The following is a 25,247-nucleotide window of genomic DNA, read 5'->3' as shown; positions in this document are numbered from 1 at the left end:
AAAGGACAGAGAAGAATCCAAAACAAAGACAGAGCCCATCCTCCTTTCCTCTAGTACCCACTGATGTTGCTGCCTTAGGACATCACCTTGAAAACTCAGGAAAGAAGGGACCTCCATCCGACTTACTGGCTTTCATTGAGTTCTTTTTCCTTTATGTTGCTTCTTATAATTTATGTAATATTGCATGCATATCTTTAGGTTTCTTGTGTATCTCTGACCCCATTGACCAGCCTGAGCATGGCAACATGAAAACAAAGAATAACTGTAATCAATAAATAGATTTCTCCTAGTTACATTGCAGAGTAGTTGTCTGGTTCATCCTCTGAGACTTGATGACTCATGATTCTCAATAATGCCTTTGTCAAGAATCTCACCCTAAATTAGCTATCTTGAGTACCAATGAACAAAATCCTTCATCTCACATAATGTTGGAAAACTGTTTAACACGGACGAAGAGGAATGGATGCAGCCCTAAACTTCTTGCAGGTGTCTTCTTGGTGTCTCCTCCACATACTGTATGTCTAAAGATGGCTGATCAGCAGTTTCTCACAGGGATGTGAATGTCTCAAGCTGATGTAGTTCATTTGCAAAAGAAAGTGGGGGACCACAGTTGAGTGGCAGAGGGGTACATGGGTAGTTCTGCTTGAAGGATTCTGGCTCACCAGCTTGGGAAAGTTCTTCGTGACATCTTGGGAGCCACTACAAGCCAGTGGGCCACCCTCGTTTGTGACCCCTGGATCAATGTCATAGACCAGATATATTGGGCTGTGCACAGCTCTAGTGAACGTCTTTTTCAATCTTTTCCACTTTGACAACTAAGTAACAGCATTTAAAATTATTTTGGTAATATATAGCAGTTATTTTATTTTAGATATCCCAACATGGAAGGAAATCCATTGCCTCCTCATAATGTGATGTGGTGGGCATCTGGTAAGTACAGTAATAATACGGCAGAGCATGAAGCTGCTATCTGGTTACTAAACAGAGAGTATGTCCCCCAGTCCTGGATTTATTTACTTATCATTTATTTGTTTATTTTCCAAAGAGCTCAAGGTGGTGTACATGGTTTCCCCTCTCCTCATTTGAACCTCACAACAACCCTGTTTGACAAAGACTGGCCCAAGGTTACCCTGTGAGCTTCAGGTCAAGTGTGGATTTGTCAGTCAAGAATGTCCAGAATGAGGAATTAACTCTTTATTGTCAAAAGTACACTTACAATTTATCAACATGCCCCTCAGCCCTACATCTCTTAGCTAAGATGTGGAAGGCTTTGACTCTACACCAGCCTAACCTATCTCTCACTCCTTCTGCACCTGTTTTTCACTCTCCAAACCTGCAGCTTCACCTGCTTCTGACTCTCGTCTCCTGGCTGTTACAGGGACCCCCAGATCAACGATCCCTTCTTCCGTGTCAGTCGCTAACCTCCGTTCTCCCAGCACACATTCACCAGTATCCTTTGTGTAACCTCTGAGGAAGCCAGGAAAGCACCATCTTGGTCAAAGTGACTTATTTCCCTGAAACAAAAAATGGGTGCTGAGGAGCAACTATTGGCCCAGTTGATGACAAGCCAAAAACACTTTCCGAAGAAACTGAAGCACTTCCCTATTACAGCAGTTCTTGGTATCCCCTTATTGCATTCTAAGAAGAGGACAGCAGTTGCCTTGAATAATACACTGATATGAAATCTGCTGATATAAGATAAGGGAAGTAACACAAGAAGCAAAACCAACGTTTTCTTTTTTGCAATGTGGCAAGAGCAGAAATACACATCAACAGCTTCCATAATGTGCCAGCCTAGGGAATAATAATAATAATAATAATAATAATAATAATAATAATAATAATAAATTTTATTTATATCCCGCCCTCCCCAGCCGAAGCTGGGCTCAGGGCGGCTAACAACAATAAAACAGTACAACAGTACAACACAACACAACACAACACAACACTCTAAAATCATTCATTATAAAATTAATTCAAAGCAAACCACTGGCAACCATTCGGCCAGAGCTCCTCACAGATTGCCGAAGGAGGGAGTCAGGCTGTGCCCTGGCCAAAGGCCTGGTGGAACAGCTCTGTCTTGCAGGCCCTGCGGAAAGATGTCAAGTCCCGCAGGGCCCTAGTCTCTTGTGACAGAGTGTTCCACCAGATCGGAGCCACAGCCGAAAAAGCCCTGGCTCTAGTTGAGGCCAGCCTAACCTCTCTGTGGCCTGGGACCTTCAAGATGTTTTTATTTGAAGACCGTAAGTTTCTCTGTGGGACATACCAGAATGCATTTTCTATATAAATAAAGAATGCATACCAGAATGCATTTTCTATATAAATATAGAATGCATTTCTTTATTTCTCAGTTTTATTTCATTACTACATTCTTATATTTCAGAGTTTGTATGTCTTTATCATACAGAGTGTGTGTTCCTGGCATTGGACAATCGGGATAGATTAGGACTTCTGCTGGTTTACCACCCGCCTCGCTGCCCAGCAGTCTCCCTGCTTGAGCTGACAAAGCTGGTTTCAGAGGTGGCATTGAGGATTTCCAGACTGCTGGTTCTGGGAGATTCCAACATCCATGCCAAGGCAGCTGGCTCTGGGGCAGCTCAGGACTTCATGGCCTCCATGACAATCATGGGGCTGTCCCAAGATGTCAGTGGTGCAACGCAGATGGCAGGCCACTCTCTGGACCTGTTTTCTTGACTGGGAAGGAAGAGGGTGACTTGTTTGTAAAGCATTTTGGAGATAAAATCGCTTGCCTCTACCAAGACTTTGCTGTTACAGCAAATGAATTTCATGGGGTGTCCAGAGCATAGTCTAGTCCTATTGTGTTAAATGAGTTTCAGTTGGTAAGGCTCAAGTATGTGGACAAGGTGTTCGGATTAGTCAGCGTGACCACTTGTACTCTAGACCCCTGCCCCTCTTGGCTGATAAAAACCAGCAAGGAGGGAACAGCTGGCTGGTCCTCTTTACGAGAGGGGGTCGTCCCTGCCTGTTTGAATGAGGCAGTGGTAAAACCACTCCTTAAGAAACCTTCCCTGAATTTGGAAATCCTAACTGACTACCAGACAGTTGCTAATCTCCCTTTTCTGAGCAACGTTCTGGAATGAGTGGTCACAGACCAGATCCAGGCATTTTTGGAAGAAACTGATTTTCTGGATCCATTTCAATCAAGGTTTAGGCCCCGTTTTGGCACAGAAACTACTTTGGTTGCCCTGTTCGATGACCCCTGTTGAGAGAGAGAGAGACAAGGGAAACATGTCCCTGTTAATTCTTATTGACCTCTCAGTGGCTTTTGATACCATTGACCATGTTATCTTTCTGAAGTGACTGTCCGAACTAGGAGTGGGTGGTACCTCTTTGCGGTGGTTCCAGTCCTACTTGGATGGTCATTCCCAGAGGGTGTTGCTTGGGAAATGCTTTTCAGACCCATACAATGTGGGGTTCCATGAGGCTCAAGCCTATCCCCCACATTGTTTAACATCTACATAAAACCACTGTGGGGACATCTGGAGGTTTGGAGTCCACCTATTCCAAACTTGTTAATTCCAACAGACCTCTGATTGGAATTGTGCTGTAAGTATATAAAACCTATGGCTGCTGAGTGGAAACACCAGCAGAATTTCAAGTGGCAGGAAGTTACAAAAGCTGGGCTGCCACCATCACAAAAGATAAGCGTCATTATCCGGTTTAAAGATCCTGACAGATATTTCAGATTGTAGTATCTGCTATTTGTGGGTGAGGGGATAAACCATATTGTTGATTCTGTGCTCTGATACGCACACCCAAAATGCATGCAGATACAAAAAAATGCCCTTCACAGCAAAATGAAGAGATTTGATCACAGCTACTTTGTGAGCAGAAAGGAGCATAGTAATTGGTGAGATAGTTCCTGTGGTTTAAAGTTGATAATGAAGCATGTGCAACAAATGTCATATCAAGGAAAGTTGTTGAAAAACACAAACTCTTGCAGAAACTAAATATAGTAATAGCCGCCCAGAGGCGGGGTATAAATAATAAATTGATATTATTATTATTATTATTATTATTATTATTATTATTATTATTATTATTATTATCATCATCATAATCATCATCCTTATCATCATTATTATTATTTTCAGTAAAGGAGGGGTCAGGAAACTTGTCAGGAAAATGTTTCACCTGTGGAAATACCTTTGCCTAAGGAAAAACCAACACTATCCTCTCAAATGGTCGCCATTGCCATTCTAAGAGAATGGGGGAGGTGTTCATGGTGTGTTCCAGCACCTCTTTTTCTAGAAAAATAGCACTGGATATGGGGGACCCCCTGTTCATCCTCCTGTTCATGTAGATGCAGGTCAATTCTGTGTCCAGGGCAACTGTCTACCAGCCCTATCTGGCTGAGACCCTACCTGCCCACAGACTGTCTTGCCAGAGTGGTGCATGCTTTGGATATCTCCCACTTGGACTATTGCAATGCCCTCTATGTGGGGCTACCTTTGAAGATGACTCAGAAACTACAAGCAATCCAGAATGAAGCATATAGACTGGTGACTGGGAGTGGCCTCCAGAACCGTATAACACCAGTCCTAAAGGATTGACATTGGCTTCCAGTATATTTCCAAGCACAATTCAAAGTTTTGGTGCTGACCTTTAAAACCTGAAATGGCCTCTGACCTGTATACCTGAAGGAGCGTCTCCATCCCCATAGCTCAGCCCAAACCCTGAAATCCAGCTCTGAGGGCCTTCTGGCGGTTCCCTCACTGCAAGAAGCCAAGTTACAGGGAACCAGGCAGAGGGCCTTCTCAATAGTGGGGCCCATTCTGTGGAATGCCCCCCCCCCCCATCAGATGTCAAGGAGATAGAGAACTACACAACATTTAGAAGACATCATAGTACAGCTGTGTATATGAAAGTTTTTAATGTTTGATGTTTGATTGTGTTTCAAATATTTTGTTGGGAGCCAACAAATTTTTATTATTATTATAAGCAGTAGTAGTAGTAAACTGACCAATATCTAACCTTGGTTTAGGAGGGGTCCCTGTTGTGCAATTTCTAGTGTAGCTTAATATCAGTATAACCATACTACTCAGAAGTAAGACCTACTAAATTTCATGGGCATGTCTCCCAGATAGGACTGGGGCCTGAATTAGTTAGTCTGAAAGGTGCCACACAGAATGTTTAACTAGGTACCCATTAAAGTTTCAGCCCTCTGGAAAAATATCATCTCTCACCCCAACTTATTTACTTGTACATTTTGTTTCCAGAAAGTGTGGCAGAATATCAAATGGAGCAGTGCATAAGAGACCAGGGTTACAATTACCACTCATTGATGGAAGGTGGTATATAAATTGAATAAATATAATAATAATAATAATAATAATAATAATAATAATAATAATAATAATAAATAAACAACAACAACAACAACAACAACAACAAACAAACAATTGATCTGTTTCAAATGGCCATTCATACTGTTTACTATGCACCATCTTGTACATCCCTCAAATTCATTTGTGAATAAAAATATAGGCTTACTCAATCTGAATTATCTAATCAAATTAGCCACTAAAACAATCTAGCTACCATTTCCATTGGTTTGAATTCTGTGTCTGCTCTTTTCTTCCTTTTCTAACGCCTACTTCCTATGAAGTTTGTTATCCAGATCTAGTTCAAAATCTTCTGGTGCTTCAGTTTCCTCTTTTGATTTCTGCTTACTTTTGTTGCTGACTAGCTCATCAGCGGCTGTTCCGGCTATAACTCTAGCTTGTGTTTCTTGGGGGACCAGTACATTTTATCAACTACCCCATGATGGATGATTACGAGGTAAGCACTCTTAAACAAAAGCTCCCTTTTAATTTCTTCCCCATTTGCTTTTACATGATGCTGATTTAGGTGCCTGTTTGCTGATACTGTGGCAATTTCTCTCTGCATGCTTTCATGAGTTAGGCTTGAGATTGAATTTAAGATGTATAGCAGCTTGTAAAAGAGAAAACAGATAGGCTGGCTGGTCATTTCAGCTATTTCCACTACCAAACATTGTAAAAACAAACAAACAACCTTGTCATAACCATTAACCAAATGAGGTTAAGGGGGTAAGCATGCAAAGCTAATGTGTAATAGAAATATGTATTTCTAGATACATAGAATCAAAGAGTTTTAGAGTTGGAAAGGACCCTGAGGGTAATCTGTTCTCCTCTCTCTCTCCTCTCAGTCTTCAGGTGCCCAGAACTGGACACAGGACTCCATGTTTGATCAGACCAAGGTAAAGTTTTTGGTCTACTACAGGCTTCCTCAACATCAACCCTCCAGATGTTTTGAGACTACAGTTCCCATAATCCCTGACCACTGGTCCTGTTATCTAGGGATCATGGGAGTTGTATGCCAAAAACATCTGGAGGGCTGAGGTTGAGGAAACCTGGTCTACTAAGACCCCTAGATCCTTTTCGCATGTACTACTGGCAAGTCAGGTGCTATCCGTCTTATATTTATGCAGTTGGTTGTTTCTGCCTGACATTGGTACCTATTCCAATTCATTTGTTGGTTCTCCAATCTGTGAAGTTCATCTTAAATTCATCATACATACACCATGCTGTTATACAATGTTCAGCAATGTTATTTGTTGAAAAATGATATTTGATTTGTGAAATTGCAAAGTATTTTTTTATAATTAAACTACTTTGTTTTTGCATTATCCTCCCTCCCCTTCCCCTCTTTGCTTATTTGGTCAGTTGTTATTAACATCTATTCTCTTAAACCTAAAGTACTCTCTGTAACTGGGTTGTAATTGTGATTTTATTTAGATATCAGAAAATGTTTCTAGCATTCAGTATAAAGAAGGTGTAGATTTACTGGGGTAAGTGCATTTTTAAAATAATTTCATGTTCAGGATAAGCACTGTATCCATTCACTTCACTTAAAGTGAAGTGAATGGATACAGTGAATGTAGCTGTGACAAAGCATAAGTGATTAATGCAGAACAATATCTTATAGAGTTTTAATAACAATAGCCAGAGATTTCCATTTTGGATTCTCTCAATTTCTCATGTTTCCTGTTCTGCAGAGTTTTGATTTTTTTAAAAAATGATTTCCTCATGTATTTTAAAAAATATTTTAATGTAACTTAGAAGAAAGTTACATTTGTTAAAAGAAATATATTAATATATTTTGTGTGCAGTTTTGAATTGTGTGCAGTTTTGAATATTGTGTGCAGTTTTCCCATAATACATGCATTTTTGTAGGAATTTCTTGGCTGGAGAACTGCATCACAAAATGCAGATAAGTGTGAATTTCAAAGAAAAAAATGTGCTGTTGTTTTGTGTATTGCTTCAGGAAGTTCAAATTAGATAGTTTCTAATTAAAATGCAAAGAAATTCAAATCTATCCCCCATCTCCAGTTCTGCGATTAGCAAAACCATCATAGCAACAATCTCAGCTTGATGCAACAATCCTGGGTTAAAGAAAAAGGTTTAGCCCTTTGTCAGAAAAAGTGGAGGGGAATAAATACCACTGATAGACTCACTCCCCTTACCTTTATTTAAAATTTCCTGGATTAAAGAAAATGTTTGGGGCCGTTGTTACTAAAAATGGAGGGGAAGACCACAGGGAAGTACTTCCCCTTTTCTGAAAATCATTTCCTAACACATAATCATAGATTCATAGAATTTTAGAGTTGGAAGGACCCCAAGGGTCATCTAGTCCAACTCCCGGCAATGCGGGAACCTCAGCTAAAGCATCCATGACAGATGGCCATACAACCTCTGCCTAAAAGCCTCCAATGAAGGGGAGTCCATAATCTCCTGAAGGAGTCTGTTCCACTGTCGAACAGCTCTGTCAGAAAGCTTTTTTTGAATGTTTAGTCAGAATCTCCTTCAACTTGAAGCCATTGGTTTGAGTCCTACTCCCTTCCATGTCACAGCCCTTAAGATATTTGAAGCTGGCTATCATATCTCCTTTCAGTCTCCTCTTTTCCAGGCTAAACATACCTTCAACTACTCCTCATAAGGCTTGGTTTCCCGATCCTTGATCATCTTGGTTGCCCTCCTCTGCACGTTCCAGCCTGTCAAAATCCTTCATAAATTGGGGTGCCCAAAATTGGACACAGTATTCCAGGTGTGGTCCGACCAAGACAGAATAGAGTGGTACTATTACTTCCCTCAATCTGGACACTATACTTCCGTTGATGCAGTCTAGAATAGTGTTAGCTATTTCCTAATTTGCTATTGAACCTCAACATTTCACCTACTTTGTGTCAATATTTACTCAATAGTTGTAAAAATGGAAAAGCTACCAAACCGTTTACTTTGAAGATTCCAGGAAAATGTGTACTGCCATAGCTACACAGGTATTGATCTAGACAAGAAGAAAGTGGTATTATCTCTTTGCTGCTTAGATTGATCACTGATTGGGTCATGCTGACTTTAGAGTTAATGAAGGTGAACCTAGACATCATATCAGGTACTGAGATCCTTTTATCTCTTTCAGGGAATTATATTTTGAGGAAATACGTGATAGAAATGTAATCCAAAGCATTGCCAACAGCATAATTATCATCATCTGCATCTTTGGCTTCCTGGGGAATGGAATGGTCATCCGGCTTCTGGGCTTCCACATTAAGAGGAATCCTTTCACCACCTACATCCTGAACCTCTCCATCGCTGACTTTGGTGTCCTTACAGTTCTCCTGACTATTATTTTGCCTGTTGTAACTTTCTATGAGAAATCCCATGTTGCTGTTTTGATTAGAAAAGTATTATTTGAACTATTTTTCTTCACGTATTCTGCGGGCCAGTTTCTACTGACCGCCATCAGCATCGACAGGTCTGTGGCTGTCCTCTTCCCACTTTGGCATCGATGCCACCGGCCGGCACGTTTATCCACCATTATCTGTGCCCTGATATGGACCCTCTCTTTCCTGCTCTCAGGCATTCACCTTACTCTCCTACTGACTCAGAGCTTTCCAGACTCTAACTTAGTGTACCAGCTTATTGTAAACGCCCTCATTTGCACTCCTCTGATGGTCACCTCCACTCTGATACTGGCCCTCAAAGTCTGTTGCAAATCAGAGCAGAATCAACGCGGGAAGCTGCTCACCACCATTTTGCTTGCACTTCTTTTCTTCCTCATCTTTGCTTTCCCACTAAATGCCATTTACACTGCCATCTATTTTAATGAGAAGAATATGATTCTATTGGAAGTTGGTTTTGTGTGTGCCTCTCTGAATAGTAGTGTCAACCCGCTGATCTATTTCCTAGTTGGGAGGAGACAGAAAAAGGGCCAGTCCAGGGTCTCCATGAAAGCTGCACTCCAGAGGATTTTCAAGGATGAGGAAGAATCAGCATCCAAAACTGAAAACTCGGTTATGATAGCAACTTAATGCCTTAAGGCAGGACTGGCCAATTCTTTATTATCATAAGCACAATAATGTACAGAGGGTAGTCTTTGGCGTGGAAGACTTCTTTTAATGCCTTTCTATCTCATGTCCAACATAGGAAATTTAAACTAGGAGTTTTGTATTGTAACATTTGCTGTGGATAGAGTAAGACTGTGGAGATGGGCCTTGGAGAGAAGGTCAGGTCTTCTTCACCCCTATATTTTTTGAAGGGTTGGGCTAAAGATTTTCTCCCCACCACCTCCCCATGCCATAATGTTGATTGGCGTTTCATCCTTTCAGAAAGTACACAAGTAGACTGGACAAAGCACACATCTCCAAGCTAGACAGCAGTGGGACATGACCACAGTCCCTTGCTCACGCTGACTGCAGTGGCTGTGAACCGCCTTGATATCTAAAGGTATAGGGTCGTATACTAATTTAATGCAGAATGAAATAATTATAATAATTACATGTATCTTATATTGTTCTTTTTCGTTTCTCTGTTGTTCTTTTTCATTTCTCCATTGCTCACTTGCATTCCATTTATGTATTCTTTTCATTCTTATACCACAGTGTTTTATCTTAATCATTCCTCAGCTGCAATTTAAATAAATCTTTCAATTTTATTGTACTTTGCATCTGACTCCGGTCCTTTCTGAACAGCACACAACAACTCACTATTGAAGGTCACAGTCCATCACATTTTCACTGCATGGGTATACTCATGTGTAGGCAGCTTGTTATCAGCTTCCAACCATTTAGCAGTAGTCAGCAACTGAAACTACACTTTGAGTAGAAACACAGACACCATAACACTCAGTCAAGTGAATTATTTCTTGACTGGACATAAACACTTCACAGTAGCACTATTCACAATCATTATAGCAATAGCTGTAATGACATACTTAAGTTTCAGTCCTTCTTTCTTTTAAGCAATGATGGAGGCAGACACAGTCTATCGGCAGTCATGAAGCAGCAGTTTGGTCAGTCTTCTAGTTCTCCTTTTATTGGCACTTCCAGCTGAAGCTTTGCATGCTCAGAGTGCCTCTCCCACTTATATGCAACTGTTCTGGAATCTTCTCCCTGTTTGTGGATGAATGACTCCCTAATACTCACTGGAGCAAGCTGTTTTCAGGCTACCCTGCATATCGCTAACAGCCTATATGGCAAGATTTGTCAGATCTTACAGTGCAGTGGACCTCTGGCCGGACCAGGAGCAGAGCCACGTTGAGCTATGTTGCTGTAGCCTAAAGTCCATCTATTCCAAATTTGCTACTTCTAACAGGCCTTGGATTAGAATGATGCTGTAAGTATATCAAACCCAGGGCTGCTGAATGTTAACCACTATCTCCAAAAGTCTATGGAAAAATCTGTTTTTAGCTTATATCTAAGCGACATCAGTGCAGGGAGCAGCAGAATTTCAAGTGGCTGGGCCATTATCATAACACAAAAAACCGCAAGTGTCATTATCCAGATAAAAGACTCAGCCAGAGATTTTAGATTGTAATACAGTGGTAACATAGTTTACAAACACCTCGAGTTACAAACACTTCGGGTTACAGACTCCACTAACCTGGAAGTAGTACCTCGGGTTAAGAACTTTACCTCAGGATGAGAACAGAAATCACACGGCGGCAACACAGTGGCAGCAGGCCCCATTAGCTAAAGTGGTACCTCATGTTAAGAACAGTTTCAGGTTAAGGCCCCATTAGCTAAAGATCGTGAAGGACAGATCGTGAAGCTGAGGCTCCAGTACTTTGGCCACCTCATGAGAAGAGAAGACTTCCTGGAGAAGACACTGATGCTGGGAAAGATGGAGGGCACAAGGAGAAGGGGGCGACAGAGGATGAGATGGTTGGATAATGTTTTCGAGGTTACCAGCATGAGTTTGACCAAACTGCGGGAGGTAGTGGAGGACAGAGGTGCCTGGCGTGCTCTGGTCCATGGGGTCACGAAGAGTCGGACACGACTAAACGACTAAACAACAACAACAACAAGCTAAAGTGGTACCTCAGGTTAAGAACAGTTTCAGGTTAAGAACGGCTTCAGGTTAAGAACGGATCTCCACAACGAATTAAGTTTGTAACCAGAGTTCGTAACCACTGTATCTACTATTTGTGAGGGGGATAAACCATATTGTTGATTCTGCACTCTGATACACACCCCAAAACACATGCAGTTACAAGACGAATGCTCTGGACAAGACAATGCTAGTTTTTGAAGTCATGGCAACTATGCACAGAAATCAGCAGATTAACTGGTGAGATACTTCCTGTGGGTGAAAGCTGATTATGAAACATATGTAACAAACTTCATATCAAGGAAACTTCTTGAAAAACACAAGCTTTTGCAGAAACTGAATCTTCAGTAAAAAAAGGAGAGGGGGGCTTCCTCAAGGGAAAATCTCTCAGCAAAATGAGGAAGAACCTTTGCACAAGAAAAATCAACACCACACAATCTTTAAGACTTGATGTATAAAACTCAAAATATTGCTTAGATGTTTTGCATGAAAGAACTACCCCAACATTTTCTTTGAATGTTCATTTCAGATAAAATTTGATGGAATTCCTACACCTGGACTTGCCACTATGAACACTCCTCTACATGCCTCCGAACATATATCATACGTAGCAAGTGGCTAATCAATCAAACCAGTTAGCCAGAGTCATACTGGGGGCCAAGGGGATTAGAGATGATAGACCACCTCATATCCCATGGGTTACTTACTGTACTTTGTTATCCACGAGGAAGGAAAGGAAAGGGTTATAGACAGATCGGGAGGGGGCATGGCCCCAGGCACACAATTTTGAGAGGGTGTGAACCAGGTGCCCCAACACAGGTGCCATCTTCCATAGGGATTTCTGTTCCACCCAGGCATGTTCTGGCAGGCCCTGTCCCCAGCTTCCTGTCCTTCTCTGCCTGCCGCTGGGGGTCTCCTCACTTGACGCATCGGTGCGGAGGTCAAGTGAGGTGGGGAAGGGGCGACCCACAGCAGCATAGCCTGGCATCAAGCACAGTAAATATTACAAGCTCAATTCTTCTTTCTCTAACACCTACTTCCTGTGTTGATGCTGGAACAATACCAGGATGCGTTTCAAAATTAGGTGGTGATTCAGTTTCCTCTTTAGTTTTCCACTTAATTATTTTGCTAACTAGCTTATTATGTGTTGGAGGCTGTTCTAGCTGCAACTGTAGCTTGGGTTTCTTGGGGGACCAGTACATTTTATGGACTATCCCATGATGGATGATTACGAGGTAAGCACTCCTAAACAAAAGCTCCCTTTTAATTGCTTCCCCATTTGCTTTTACATGATGCTGATTTAGGTGCCTGTTTGCTGATACTGTGGCAATTTCTCTCTGCATGTTTTCATGAGTTAGGGTGGGGCTTCACACTTATAGCAGCTTGTAGAAGAGAAACGGGGAGGTTGGCTGTCCAGTTCAGCCATTTACACTCCCAAACATTCTATAACGCTAAAACCAAACAAGGTTAAGCAGGGAAGTATTTGAGGATAATATGTAAATAAATATATATATTCCAGATACATAGAAACATAGAATTGTATAGTTGGAAGGGACCCCGGAGGTCTTCTGGTCCAACCACCTGCAGTGTAGATTTTCATCCAACCTCTGCTTAAAAACCTCCAAGGTTAACAATAATAATTCATTATTTGTACCCCGCCCAGCTGGCTTGGTTTCCCCAGCCACTCTGGGAGGCTTCCAGCAAAGATTAAAAATACATTAAAATGTCACACATTAAAAACTTCCCTGAACAGGGCTGCCTTCAGATGTCTTCTAAATGTCAGGTAGTTGTTTATCTCTTTGACATCTGATGGGAGGGCATTCCACAGGGAGGGTGCCACTACCTGGTTCCCTGCAACCTCGCTTCTCACAGTGAGGGAACCGCCAGAAGACCCTCGGTGCTGGACCTCAGTGTCCGGACAGAACGATGTGGGTGGAGACACTCCTTCAGGTATAACAGCTCTTCTTGTCAGAAAGTTCTTCCTGATAGTTAGTTGGAATCTCCTTTCTTGCAACTTGAATCCATTGGGTCATGTCCTGTCTCTGAAGCAGGAGAAATCAAGTTGGATCCATCATCCATGTAACAGCCCTTTAATATAACAAGGGCTCTGTACTAGATGACCCTTGGGGTCTCATCCAACTCTACGGTTCTATGATTCTGTTCTCCTCTCTCTCTTCTCTCAGTCTCCTCTGCCCCAGGCTAAACATGCCCAACTCCCTCACCTGTTCCTCATAAGGCTTGGTTTCCAGACCCCTGATTATCTTGGTCTCTCTCTCTCTCTCTCTCTCTCTCTCACACACACACACACACACACACACACCCTGCACATATTCCAGCTTTTCAACATAATTCTTAAATTGTGGCACCCAGAACTGGACACAGTATTCCAGGTGTGGTTTGACCAAGGCAGAATAGAATGGAATTATTACTTCCCTTGATTAGGAACTATACAGTATATCTGTTGATGCAGCCTAGAAAGCAGTTGCTTTTTCCTGCTACACCACATGGCTGACGTGTGAAACTTTTGGTCTACTAAGACCCCTAGATCCTTTTCAAATGTACTAGTGGAAAGACAGGTTTCCCTTATCTTATATATGTGCAACTGGTTTCTCCTACCTAAGTGTAGAACCTGAAACTGGTCCGTATTGAAATTCATTTTGTTTGGGTCCAGTTCTACAATCTGTTAAGTCATATTGAATGCACCATAAGAGTATCTCATGCACTGTGCTATTATATAATGTTCACCAATGTTACCTCCTTTGATTCAATACGTATATTTGGTTTGTGAAATTGCAACACATTTTATTAAAATTAAACTACCTTATATTTGCATTCTTTCTTTTCCTTGACCTCTTTGCTCAGTTGCTATAAACAATTAATCTGTTAAACCAAAAGTAGCCTCTGTAACTGGATACTAATTGTAATTTTCTTTTCTCTTACATAAATCCTCTTTTTCAAAAAAAGGAGAAGAATATATCTAGACGACTGTGGTAAGTGCACATAAAAAAGTAATATCATGTTCAGTATTAGCACTGTATACATTAACTTCAACACACCTAAGAATGAAGATGTGGTACAGCATATGTGATTAATGTAGGACCATAACTTCATCTTATAGTCTGCATAAGGGATAGGTGGAGATTTCCATTTTGGGTTCTCTCAGTTTCTCACATTTTGAATTCTCTACATTTCTGCAACAATTTGGATTAAAAAGAAATAGCTTCATGTAATATTGAAAAATATGTTAGTGTGACTTTCTTTTTTAAAAAATGTAATGTTTGTGCTGTCTTGAAGAATGAACACACTTTAACAAGCATATTGCCATAATACATGAATTTTTTGTAAACACTTTGGTTGGAGAACTGCATCCAAAAATGTGGGTAAATTTGAATTTCAAAGAAAATTTTGTTTTGCATATTGGGTCAGGAAGTTTAAATTAGATAATGTCTAAGTAAAATGCAAGGAGATTCAAATCCCCTTCCCAATGACTAGTTCTGCAATTATGAAAAGCATCATTGCAACATTAAATCAGATTAACTTGATCATTCAGTTGGATTAACATAATCCAACAATTTTGGTTTGAAGAAAAATGGTGCTTTCTCTTTATTTGGAAATGTCTTTGAATTTGTAGTTTTCCAGGAAAACCTCTAGGAAAAATATTTTCCCTGTTATGAGAATCATTTCCTAACTGATAATGTTTGGGTATGATATTGCCATGCTTTGAAACTCAAAGTTCCCTTGTTCTGTGATAAAATATCAACTTATTTGTTTCAAAAATTGAAAAGCTATTGGTAGGATTTAAATAAACATTTACAACTTTATTTACAGAGAACAAGAAATACAATTAGTGATAACAGAACATTAGGTATAAAAAGCAGAATGTAACATTTGGTGTAATAAACCAGAAGTGGAAGCTGGGGGAAGTCAACAGGGAGGGGGGAACTAGAAAATGGATGTTAAATGATGACATTAAATATGTCTTACGAGAAAAGAAAACCAATAAAAAATGTTTTTTTAAAAATTGAAAAGCTACCAACCAGCTTATTTTGAAGACTCACAAAAACTGTGTAGTGCCTTAGCTACACAGGTGTTGATCTAGACAAGAAGAAAATCAAATTATCTCTTTGCAATTGGATAATCCTAACTTTTGATGATAGTTAATGCTATAGTTAGTGTATATCAAAAAAAGATTTCCTGTTATCTCTTCCAGGATAGAGAATGAAGAGCCAAATCACTCTTCTGGAGATTCAGATGATGGCTCAACTGTTTCATTGAAGTTAACCCAAAGCATTGCCAACAGTGTCTTTATCATCATCTGCATCTTTGGCTTCCTGGGGAATGGAATGGTCATCCGGCTTCTGGGCTTCCACATTAAGAGGAATCCTTTCACCACCTACATCCTGAACCTCTCCATCGCTGACTTTGGTGTCCTTGCAGCTCTCCTGACTATTATTTTGCCTGTTGTAACTTTCTATGAGAAATCTCATGTTGCTGTTTTGATTAGAAAAGTATTATATGAACTGTTTTTCTTCACGTATTCTGCGGGCCAGTTTCTACTGACCGCCATCAGCATCGACAGGTCTGTGGCTGTCCTCTTCCCACTTTGGCATCGATGCCACCGACCGGCACGTTTATCCACCATTATTTGTGCCCTGATATGGACCCTCTCTTTCCTGCTCTCAGGCATTCACCTTACTCTCCTACTGACTCAGAGCTTTCCAGACTCTAACCTAGTGTACCAGCTTATTGTAAATGCCCTCATTTGCACTCCTCTGATGGTCACCTCCACTCTGATACTGGCCCTCAAAGTCTGTTGCAAATCAGAGCAGAATCAACGCGGGAAGCTGCTCACCACCATTTTGCTTGCACTTCTTTTCTTCCTCATCTTTGCTTTCCCACTAAATGCCATTTACACTGCCATCTATTTTAATGAGAACAATATGATTCTAATGGAATTTGGTTTTGTGTGTGCCTCTCTGAATAGTAGTGTCAACCCGCTGATCTATTTCCTAGTTGGGAGGAGACAGAAAAAGGGCCAGTCCAGGGTCTCCATGAAAGCTGCACTCCAGAGGATTTTCAAGGATGAGGAAGACTGTGTGGAACAGTCAGAGTCCAGAACTGAAAACTCAGTTTTGGAAGAGTCCAAGTCTGGAACTGAACACTCAGTTACGATGGCTCCCTTGAAGGCTTAAGACAAGAAATGTCAACTTCTGTATTACAGTGGTACCTCTGGTTACGAACTTAATTTTTTCTGGAGGTCCATTCTTAAGCTGAAACCCTTCTTATCCTGAGGCGCTCTGTCTGGGGCCTCCCGCTGCACGCACGCCTCCAGCAAGCGCTTCCCGTTCACATCCTGGGGCAAAGTTTACAACCAGGAGCAGCTACTTGTGGGTTTGCGGAGTTCGTAACCTGAAGCATTCGTAACCAGAAGCGTTCATAACCAGAGGTGCCACTGTATCATGATCAACATGATGTATAGACAATAATCTGTTGTCTGAATGTCTTCTTGTATTGTCTTTCTATTGTCGAAAGCAGGAGTTTCACTTTAGGAGTTCTGCATTTTAATGTTTGCTTTGGAAAGAGCACTATTGTGAAGATGGAGATTGGATGGAAAATATGTGTGAGCATAGATTTCTTCAACCCTATACTGTATTGTCCAATGGGTTGGGCTTCTCTCTCCATGAACAAGAGTCATAATGTTTTTTGGAGTTACAGCCAACCCAGAAGCAACTTTAGTCCACATGGCTTAAAACTGTGGATCATTCATTTCATTTATTACGGCCATAGGCCCATACAGGTAAAAACAACACATAAGTGACAGCTTGTGCCGTGGGGAAAAAAAACAGTCGCTAAAACACCACTATAACAATAAAATACTATAAGATGGAAAGGCATGCTATGCCTTAATTAGCTTGTAGTGCTCCTTGGCATCGCTTTTGGGAAAGGACCAGGAACCTAGCCACTTTCAGGGTCGTGTGGGAATCCTTATCCTGCAAGATTTGGGCAAGGTGGAATTTTGGTGGGGTACCCTCTAGTTTCTGTATGATTGATCCCAACAAATTTGCCCGTGGCACATTGAACAAGGGGCAAGTGAACATAATGTGCTGGAGCGACTCCGGCGTCACCTTATCACATTCGCACATGGCGGGGGCTTGGCCCTTTGAGAATCTATGTCTCAGGACATTGGAGGGAAAAACGTTGAACCTCGCTTTGGTGAAGGCCAGTCTATGGGCAACTGTCGAAAGGGAGGAGAGGTATGATGTGGATCTAGTAAACTCATTTTGAGTGGCATGATTCAAATTGATTAATTTTTTGTTGTATCTATTTCAACAACCCCAAAGTTTGAGAGTCTGTAGCACGAATGTTATAAAGATATGCTGATCTGTTGTGGAACCCCATTGAAGAAGATAACAATAGTTACTTGGACCTTATTGCCAGTTGCAAAGGGGGTCCTGTAGCAATTCGAGCTTCAGGGCCCCCAAAATGTAGATCCACCACTGATAGCCACCACCATACCTACAGCCCCTTGCTCATCCTGACTGTGGTGGCAGCTGTGGGGCACATCAGGAACTGATTTCTTCTGATCTCTTCCAGGGAAGAGTTTTTTTATATATGGACATTGAGTTGCCGGCTTCCTTGAAGTTAACCCTAAGCATTGTCAACAGCATCCCTATCATTATCAGCATATTTGGCTTCCTGGGGAATGGAAGAGTCATCCACCTTCTGGGCTTCCACATTGAGAAGAATCCTTTCACCACCTGCATCCTGAACCTCTCCATAGATGACTTTGGTGTCTTTACAGCTCTCCTCAGTATTATTTTGCCTGTTGTAACTCTCTATGGGGAATTTTATTCTGTTCACGTGATTAAAATATTATTATTTGAACTATTTTTCTTCACATATTCTGTTGGCCAGCTTCTACTGACAGCCATCAGCAATGATACTTCTGTGGCTGTTCTCTTCCCACTTTGGCATCAATGCTACAGTCCAACACATTTATCCACCATTATCTGTGCCCTGGTATGGACCTTTTGTTTCCTTCTTTCTGGAATTCACTTTACCCTTTTTAAATGCTCCTATTGCTCCATCCCAGCGTCTGCCAATCTAGCAGTTCAAAAGCAAATAAATCGGTATCGCTGCAGGAAAAAGGTAAAAGGTGTTTCTGTGGGCTCTGGCCCTCGTCACAGTGTTCTGTTGCAACAGAAGAAGTTTAGTCATGCTGGGCACATGTCCCAGAAAGCTGTCTGTGGACAAACGGTGACTCCCTTATCCTGCAAAGCGAGATGAGTGCTGCACCCCATAGCCACTTTTGACTGGACGTAACTGTCCAGGGGCCCTTTACCTTTACCTCTACATATTGTCCAAAGAATGAGATTTAGACTAGGAGTTCTGAGTTGAATTATTTCCTTTGGAAAGAGGAACCCTTTCCAAAGGAAACAGATTTATGCTTGAGCACAAACTTCTCCACCCCTATAAAATCTAAAGGGTTGTGCTAAATCTTCTTTCTCAGTGCCTCCCCCATTATAATGTTGACTGGAGTTCCGGGCAATAGACAGCAGTGGGACATCATAGCATGACATAGCCACCACCATAACTACAGCCCCTTGCTCATGCTGCCTGAGGTGGCAGCCATGGGGCAGGCACAAGCTTGCTCTAGGCTAAACCACTTGCAGCTATATCGTGATCAGGCCCAATCCCAACTAGTGTTGACTATAGTGTCAGTTCAGAATCCACCAGGTCCCTTTGTATCTCAGCTCATTTCTGTCTCCAGGAAGCCTGGGAAGCCCTCTGGATAATAGTTCTACCCACTATTATATTTTCAGGCACAAAAGGAAGCTCTTTTCCAATGGGGGGACTATAGGGTCACTCCTTGGTAAGAGGCAAGTGCACCAGAGGCTTGGAATGCACCCCAAGAACCTCAATCTGAATTAAATCACTCAGTAGGAAGAATACAGAAGGCCATCAAAATGCAAGCAGAAATTCCCCAATGGCAGACCTCTTCAACACACATCAGGTCCTAAGGAAGTTTGTGGATGAGGCTCTACTCTACTACTACTACTACTACTACTATTATTACTCTACGATGCCTCTGCATGGAGTCTGCTTCAAACAGCTTTGGTGCAGTGGTAGGTTGAGTGTCACAGCTTCACACAGAGATGCCACTAAAGTTCATGTCTTCTACTAAAGACTCAGGTGGCAAAAAAATTTCTTTGGAGATCTGGGGTGTCTCAATGCATGTTAGACCCAAAAAAGTGAATGGAGTGGAAAGGAAGCAAACATTGGTGAAAGACACTGTAGCTTCTGAAAGACCTTTGATGTTTTATTGTATTTTTAATATTCTGTTGGGAGCCACCCAGAGTGGCTGGGGAAAGCCAGCAAGATGGGTGGGGTGTAAATAAATTATTAGTATTATTATTATTATTATTATTATTATTATTATTATTATTAAAGCCTGAATGTCTTTCTTGGACACACAAATATCAATTTTCCTGCTTTAAGCATCTCCCTCTTTCACTTTTTAAAAAAATCATCCTGGTCAGTTTGTTCTAAGACGCTCTTTTGGGCCTAGATACTTGGGTTTTGGGTTGATGCATGGTTTTCCCTCAGATGTTTTGATATTTCCCAAAATCCATTTTATTTTTATTTTCTGTTTATTCCTGTGTAAGACTCCAACTTCACTACAATTTTAGGCACATTCATTTTTTTATTTTTTTTAACCTGAATTCATTTTCCATTTGGAGACCTCTGAGCCTCATGCATTCCGTACACTTTTCCAAACTCTCTCCCTGAGTCCACAGGATCCTTTTCAGAAGATCCCTCCTTGATCCTTAGGTTTAACTGCTATCTACTTTGGAATTAAGTAAGCTTTGAACTAATTAAATTGGAAGATGCAGTTTAGAACACAGGATTTGTGTTATTGATAGCTGCTTGGTCGCTACTTAAAAAACAACCACCACCTATCAATTATTTCTTTTAGTTATAGCACAATCCCACCCACCATCCATTTTGGGGGATTTGCACCTACTGCTGCTGAACAGGGTTTGGAACAGGGTTTGGATCTATTGTAACTTGACACCAGCTTAAATTACACCAATTTGCTTCAGGCCATCTTGTTCATAGGTTTGCTTCATTAGTCAATAAGCAGCACTACTTCTGCTTCTCCTCCATAGAAGTATCCAGGCAAACGGCAGAAACCCTGATCAGATTAGAAATCATAGGAAGGATACTGAGAAAGCAAATGGCACATGAGTGACAAGGAGAATAATCATCATCATCATCATCATCATTTATTTCTACCCCACTCTTCTTGCTTGGTTTCCCCAGCCACTCTGGGCGGCTCCCAACAGAATATTAAAAGCACAATAAAACATCAAACATGAAAAACTTCCCTAAACAGGGTTGCCTTCAGATGTCTTCTAAAAGTCAGATAGTTGTTTATTTCCTTGACATCTGATGGGAGGGTGTTCCACAGGGCGGGCGCCACTTCCGAGAAGGCCCTCTGCCTAGTTCCCTGTAACCTCACTTCTTGCAGGGAGGAAACCGGCAGAAGGCCCTCGGAGTTGGACCTCAGTGTACGGGCTGAACGATGGACGTGGAGATGTTCCTTCAGGTATGCTGGGCAGAGGATGATGAGTGGAGAAGATGCCAGGCCTAGGGAGCTGGTATGAGTTTTCATTTCACTTTTAATTTGTATACCACTTTTCTATATTGCTATACACAGGATGGTTTACAAGCTGAAGAAACAACAAAATAGACAGCAAATCTATCACACACCTAATAATAATCTGATCCAATACAGAAAGTGATAATAAAAACATAATTTTAAAATAAACAACCTACACCAAATATAGCAATATTCAATAATCCATTTGAATATAATAGTAAAATTCAAAATTAAATACCAGCAAATAATAATTAAACAGTTTACACTACTACCAAGAAGGCCCTCTGCCTAGTTCCCTGTAGCTTCACTTCTTGAAGTGAGGGAACAGCCTGGAATTGTTGTCATTTATTAATTTATATGCCACCCAATGCCCAGATTAGTTTTGCATTTAAAAACCAAAATAAGAAGCCCATAGAACGCATTATCCAACTAAATGGAATAAAGTAAAAATAGATGTATATGCCCCTTAATTCCCGTATTAGCTTCTAAGCAAATTGTAAGTGTAAAATCCAATGAGGCAAACATTTTTGAAAATCAACATCCATAATTAAAATATGCATTGAGTTCTGCAGAAAAACTGGATCTGTGGAAGCTTTTCCAGAAGCGAATATTGCATTTGGTTATCGCTTATGTCATCCCCACAGCATAGCTTACAAGGGGAGATTTAAGAAGTCATCATCATTGAATCTGTCATAGCTGGAGGATTCTGATCCTCTGTGCAATCAGCTTTGTCACTAAATACAGTGGTACCTCGCAAGGCGGATGCCTCGCAAGATGGAAAACTTGCAAGACGAAAGGGTTTTTGGTTTTTTGAATTGCTTCGCAAGACGATTTTCCCTATGGGCTTGCTTCACAAGATGGAAACGTCTTGCAAGTTTGTTTCCTTTTTCTTAAAACCGTTAATACAGTTGCGACTTGACTTCGAGGAGCAACTCATAGCACGCGGTGTGGTAGCCTTTTTGGGGGGTTTTGAAGACTTTGGTATTTTTGAAGCTTTTCCAAAACTTTTCCGAAACCGTGCTTCGCAAGACGAAAAAATCGCAAGACGAAAAAACTCGCGGAACAAATTAATTTCGTCTTGCGAGGCACCACTGTACTCTTTCCAGCACTACCTTCAAGGGTTCTGTGGGTCGAAGTTTCTTTCCCCTTCCAATTAGGAAGTAAAGGAATGGATTAACACTGCTGTTGATAATAGCACATGCCATACATATTAGCGGTTCCCATAACATGCTTTGAATGTCAATCAGCTGAAAAGCTAGAAGGGTCATCAGGGCACTGAATGGTACACCGAAAATAAAGAAGAAAAGAAGAGCAAGGAAGAGGGCTGTGTAGAACTTTCCTCATGGGCGTCGATGAAAACTGCAGCAGACCTTGGTGAAAAGGATCACAGTACAGATGACTACAACAATTGGGCAAAATACAGAGTTGATTGTGGAAATGACTTGAAAAGTTATGGTAGATTGTATTTGAAAGAAATCAGTTCCGAAGAATAGACTGGACATTGCCCTTATTAATGCACAAACAATTGCAGACAGGTGTTCTGGACGGTGGCATCTGTACCAGATTGGGAAGACAACCAAGAGACACTTCTCAACACTGATGGCTGTCAGGAGATATCCGCTCGTGGTATATGTGTAAAAAAGCAGAGCATGCGATATGGAGTCTAGGGAATTAGGATCACTTTTATTCAAAGAGAAAGCGAAAACTACTGCAGAAACAAGGACACAAGCATCAGCAACAGCCAAGTTCAAGATGTAGGTGGTGATGGGGTTCTTCTTAAAAATGAAGCAGAGAAAATAGATGACGATTGCATTCCCCACCAGACCACATATAAATATTATAAGGATGATGAGAATACCAAAGAGCAGTAGGCAGTCTATGAAGGAAGAAAGCTCAAATTCAAAATCATCTTCTGGGAATGTTGAAGGGCTGAATTTTCCATAGATCCCATCAGTAGTGTGTGTTAAAACAAGCGATGTTCCTGTGCTCAGCTCTGTCATGATGAAATCTCTTCCTTTGGATTCTACCTGATTTTTCCTTTACTTACACAACTGCTGCAAGCAGAAAGGATGAAGATCATAAGAAATCATCACTAAAGACCAGTTAAAACACATACCTAATGCATAGCAACATATCTTTTTCCTTAACTGAAGTTTCTCCAAACATACTCTCCAGGGCTTATCCCAAGGCAGTCACTCATAACCCCATTTATGTCTGCTCACTCAAACCATAATTAAGAACTATTTAGGAGGAATAACAAAATAACATTACACATGAACATAACATGAGAGCCAGCGTGGTGTAGTGGTTAAGAGCGCTAGTCTCGTAATCAGGGGAACCGGGTTCGCGTCTCCGCTCCTCCACATGCAGCTGCTGGGTGACCTTGGGCCAGTCACACTTCTCTGAAGTCTCTCAGCCCCACTCACCTCACAGGGTGTTTGTTGTGGTGGAGGAAGGGAAAGGAAATTGTTAGCCGCTTTGAGACTCCTTAAAGGGAGTGAAAGGCGGGATATCAAATCCAAACTCTTCTTCTTCTATTTAGAACAAAATATATTCAAAGCCCTGAATTGTGGCTTATGAATCTGAGGAAAATAAGAAGCTCATATTCTTGTGAAAATGAAAATCACATTTAGGTGATTTTCCATGATGTTTTTAACATTTCGAACTGTTTCAAGTTCATTGCATACACTGCCTTGAGCAGTCACATAAAAAGGTAAACATTTGTTTTTTAAAAGATTAAAAATAACACTCCCAAATGCCTTCTGAATAATATCTATAGATGGCTTCCTAAGCACGTCTACTCAGAAGTAAGTTTCAATTAACAAGTTCTACTTAACTTGGTGGGAACTTACTATGCATAGTAAGTGCACTTAGGACACTAAACCATAATATCCCAGTCTACTCATGGAAGTCTCATTGAACTAAATAGGACTTAATTTGCAAGTAAGTGGCAATTTGCAAAGTTTATAACTTTTTAAAAAAAAGTAACACTGGAAAGAGATTAAGTTTTTGGCAATACTCACCCGCTGCAGCTTCAAGAAGAATTAAAAGGGTTTTGGTGAAGCAAAGAAGAGGCACAACTTTCCATATGCATATGAATTTGACTTCTGGTTACACCATCTTTGCTTACCCCTCCTCAAAGATGCTATCTAGGCCAACTGTTGAGACTGTTTATCAGACTGCAACCCAAGGGAAGCATGTAGGACAGAAGAGAACTTGTGGACATGTTTTGAGATAGTACGATTTGAAGCAAGCCTAGCCCAATCTGGTGCCCTCCAGATGCTTTGGACTACAACTCCCATCTGGGTGTGCCGGATGGGACTGTTGGGAGTTGTAGTACAAAACATGGTGGTCACCAAGTTGGAAAAACAAAGTAATAGAAAAGATTATAAAGTAAGGATCTTAATTATGGGTTGGGGGGTTGTTCTTTTAATGGAAATTATCTAACTTCATCTGCCATTATATTTGATTTGATGGTCAAACTAAACAGGAAACAATGCCTTTGGAGACCTGGAAACTACAACTAATCCAGAATGTGGCAGATGGGGACCTGATGATATACGAAGCATGCTATGGATTGGGACTCTGTGGCAGCTTTTTCTTCAAAAGAAAAGTATTATCAAAAACTAAATGATACAATAATTTGTATCTGTGCATACTAAAAGTATCTATGTCAAAAACAGTATTCAATATATATATCACCTTTAAAATTAATCCATAAAGCTGGATTGGTTAAACCAAGCCAATACAATGTTTTCTTTACATAAGCATTGTGTTTCAAGATTGTGAATGGGGAGTAGTGATGTACAAGTCTGGTATGCAGGCCTGGCCTGTCTCCAAAGGATGTTACCAAAATACCTTTTATTCCCATTTCAACAAGTTCAATTGGAGTAGGGAAAATCAGGTATGCTGTAGGGCCTGTTCTAATGTCACTGGAACCAGCAGAAGTGGGGATATTTGTCACAGTTCTCTCATGCAATGCAATCCTAATCACATTTCATGGGGAGACTCCTTTACGAGTGTGCTTAGAATTGCAGGTTATAGTTAACTCCACTGGAGAGCTTTGTTCTCTAACCTGGAGAGTCTGTTCATGTGAGAAATTGCTGTGTTCACCTTTTTATTGGGAAAAGACACACACTGAAGTTCAAATCACAGTAATGTCCCAGAATACGCCAACTTCTTCTCATTTCTGGCAAGGACCTCATAATTTTCTC

General features: G+C 41.0%; 2 protein-coding genes and 1 pseudogene across 2 annotated transcripts; 2 read left to right on the top strand and 1 right to left on the bottom strand.

The window, feature by feature from the left end:
- The first annotated feature begins 8,048 nt into the window (after nucleotides 1-8,048).
- On the top strand, nucleotides 8,049-9,545 carry LOC114601271 (mas-related G-protein coupled receptor member H-like). The gene has a single exon (XM_077933629.1). The coding sequence runs from the start codon at nucleotides 8,561-8,563 to the stop codon at nucleotides 9,350-9,352; it is 792 nt and encodes a 263-aa protein (XP_077789755.1). The 5' UTR covers nucleotides 8,049-8,560; the 3' UTR covers nucleotides 9,353-9,545.
- A 2,942-nt stretch (nucleotides 9,546-12,487) lies between these two features.
- Nucleotides 12,488-16,665, top strand: LOC114601340 (mas-related G-protein coupled receptor member H-like). The gene is made up of 3 exons (XM_028738549.2): nucleotides 12,488-12,604; nucleotides 14,334-14,359; nucleotides 15,580-16,665. Exons 1-3 carry the CDS (start codon nucleotides 12,575-12,577, stop codon nucleotides 16,559-16,561), a joined length of 1,038 nt encoding a protein of 345 aa, XP_028594382.2. The 5' UTR covers nucleotides 12,488-12,574; the 3' UTR covers nucleotides 16,562-16,665.
- A 5,032-nt stretch (nucleotides 16,666-21,697) lies between these two features.
- On the bottom strand, nucleotides 21,698-23,064 carry LOC114601265 (mas-related G-protein coupled receptor member H-like; annotated as a pseudogene).
- Nucleotides 23,065-25,247: the final 2,183 nt, after the last annotated feature.

This window comes from Podarcis muralis, chromosome 8 (genome assembly GCF_964188315.1).
Source record: "Podarcis muralis chromosome 8, rPodMur119.hap1.1, whole genome shotgun sequence".
NCBI classification, from domain to species: Eukaryota; Metazoa; Chordata; class Lepidosauria; order Squamata; family Lacertidae; genus Podarcis; species Podarcis muralis.
This window is presented reverse-complemented; position numbering and strand designations above follow the sequence as displayed.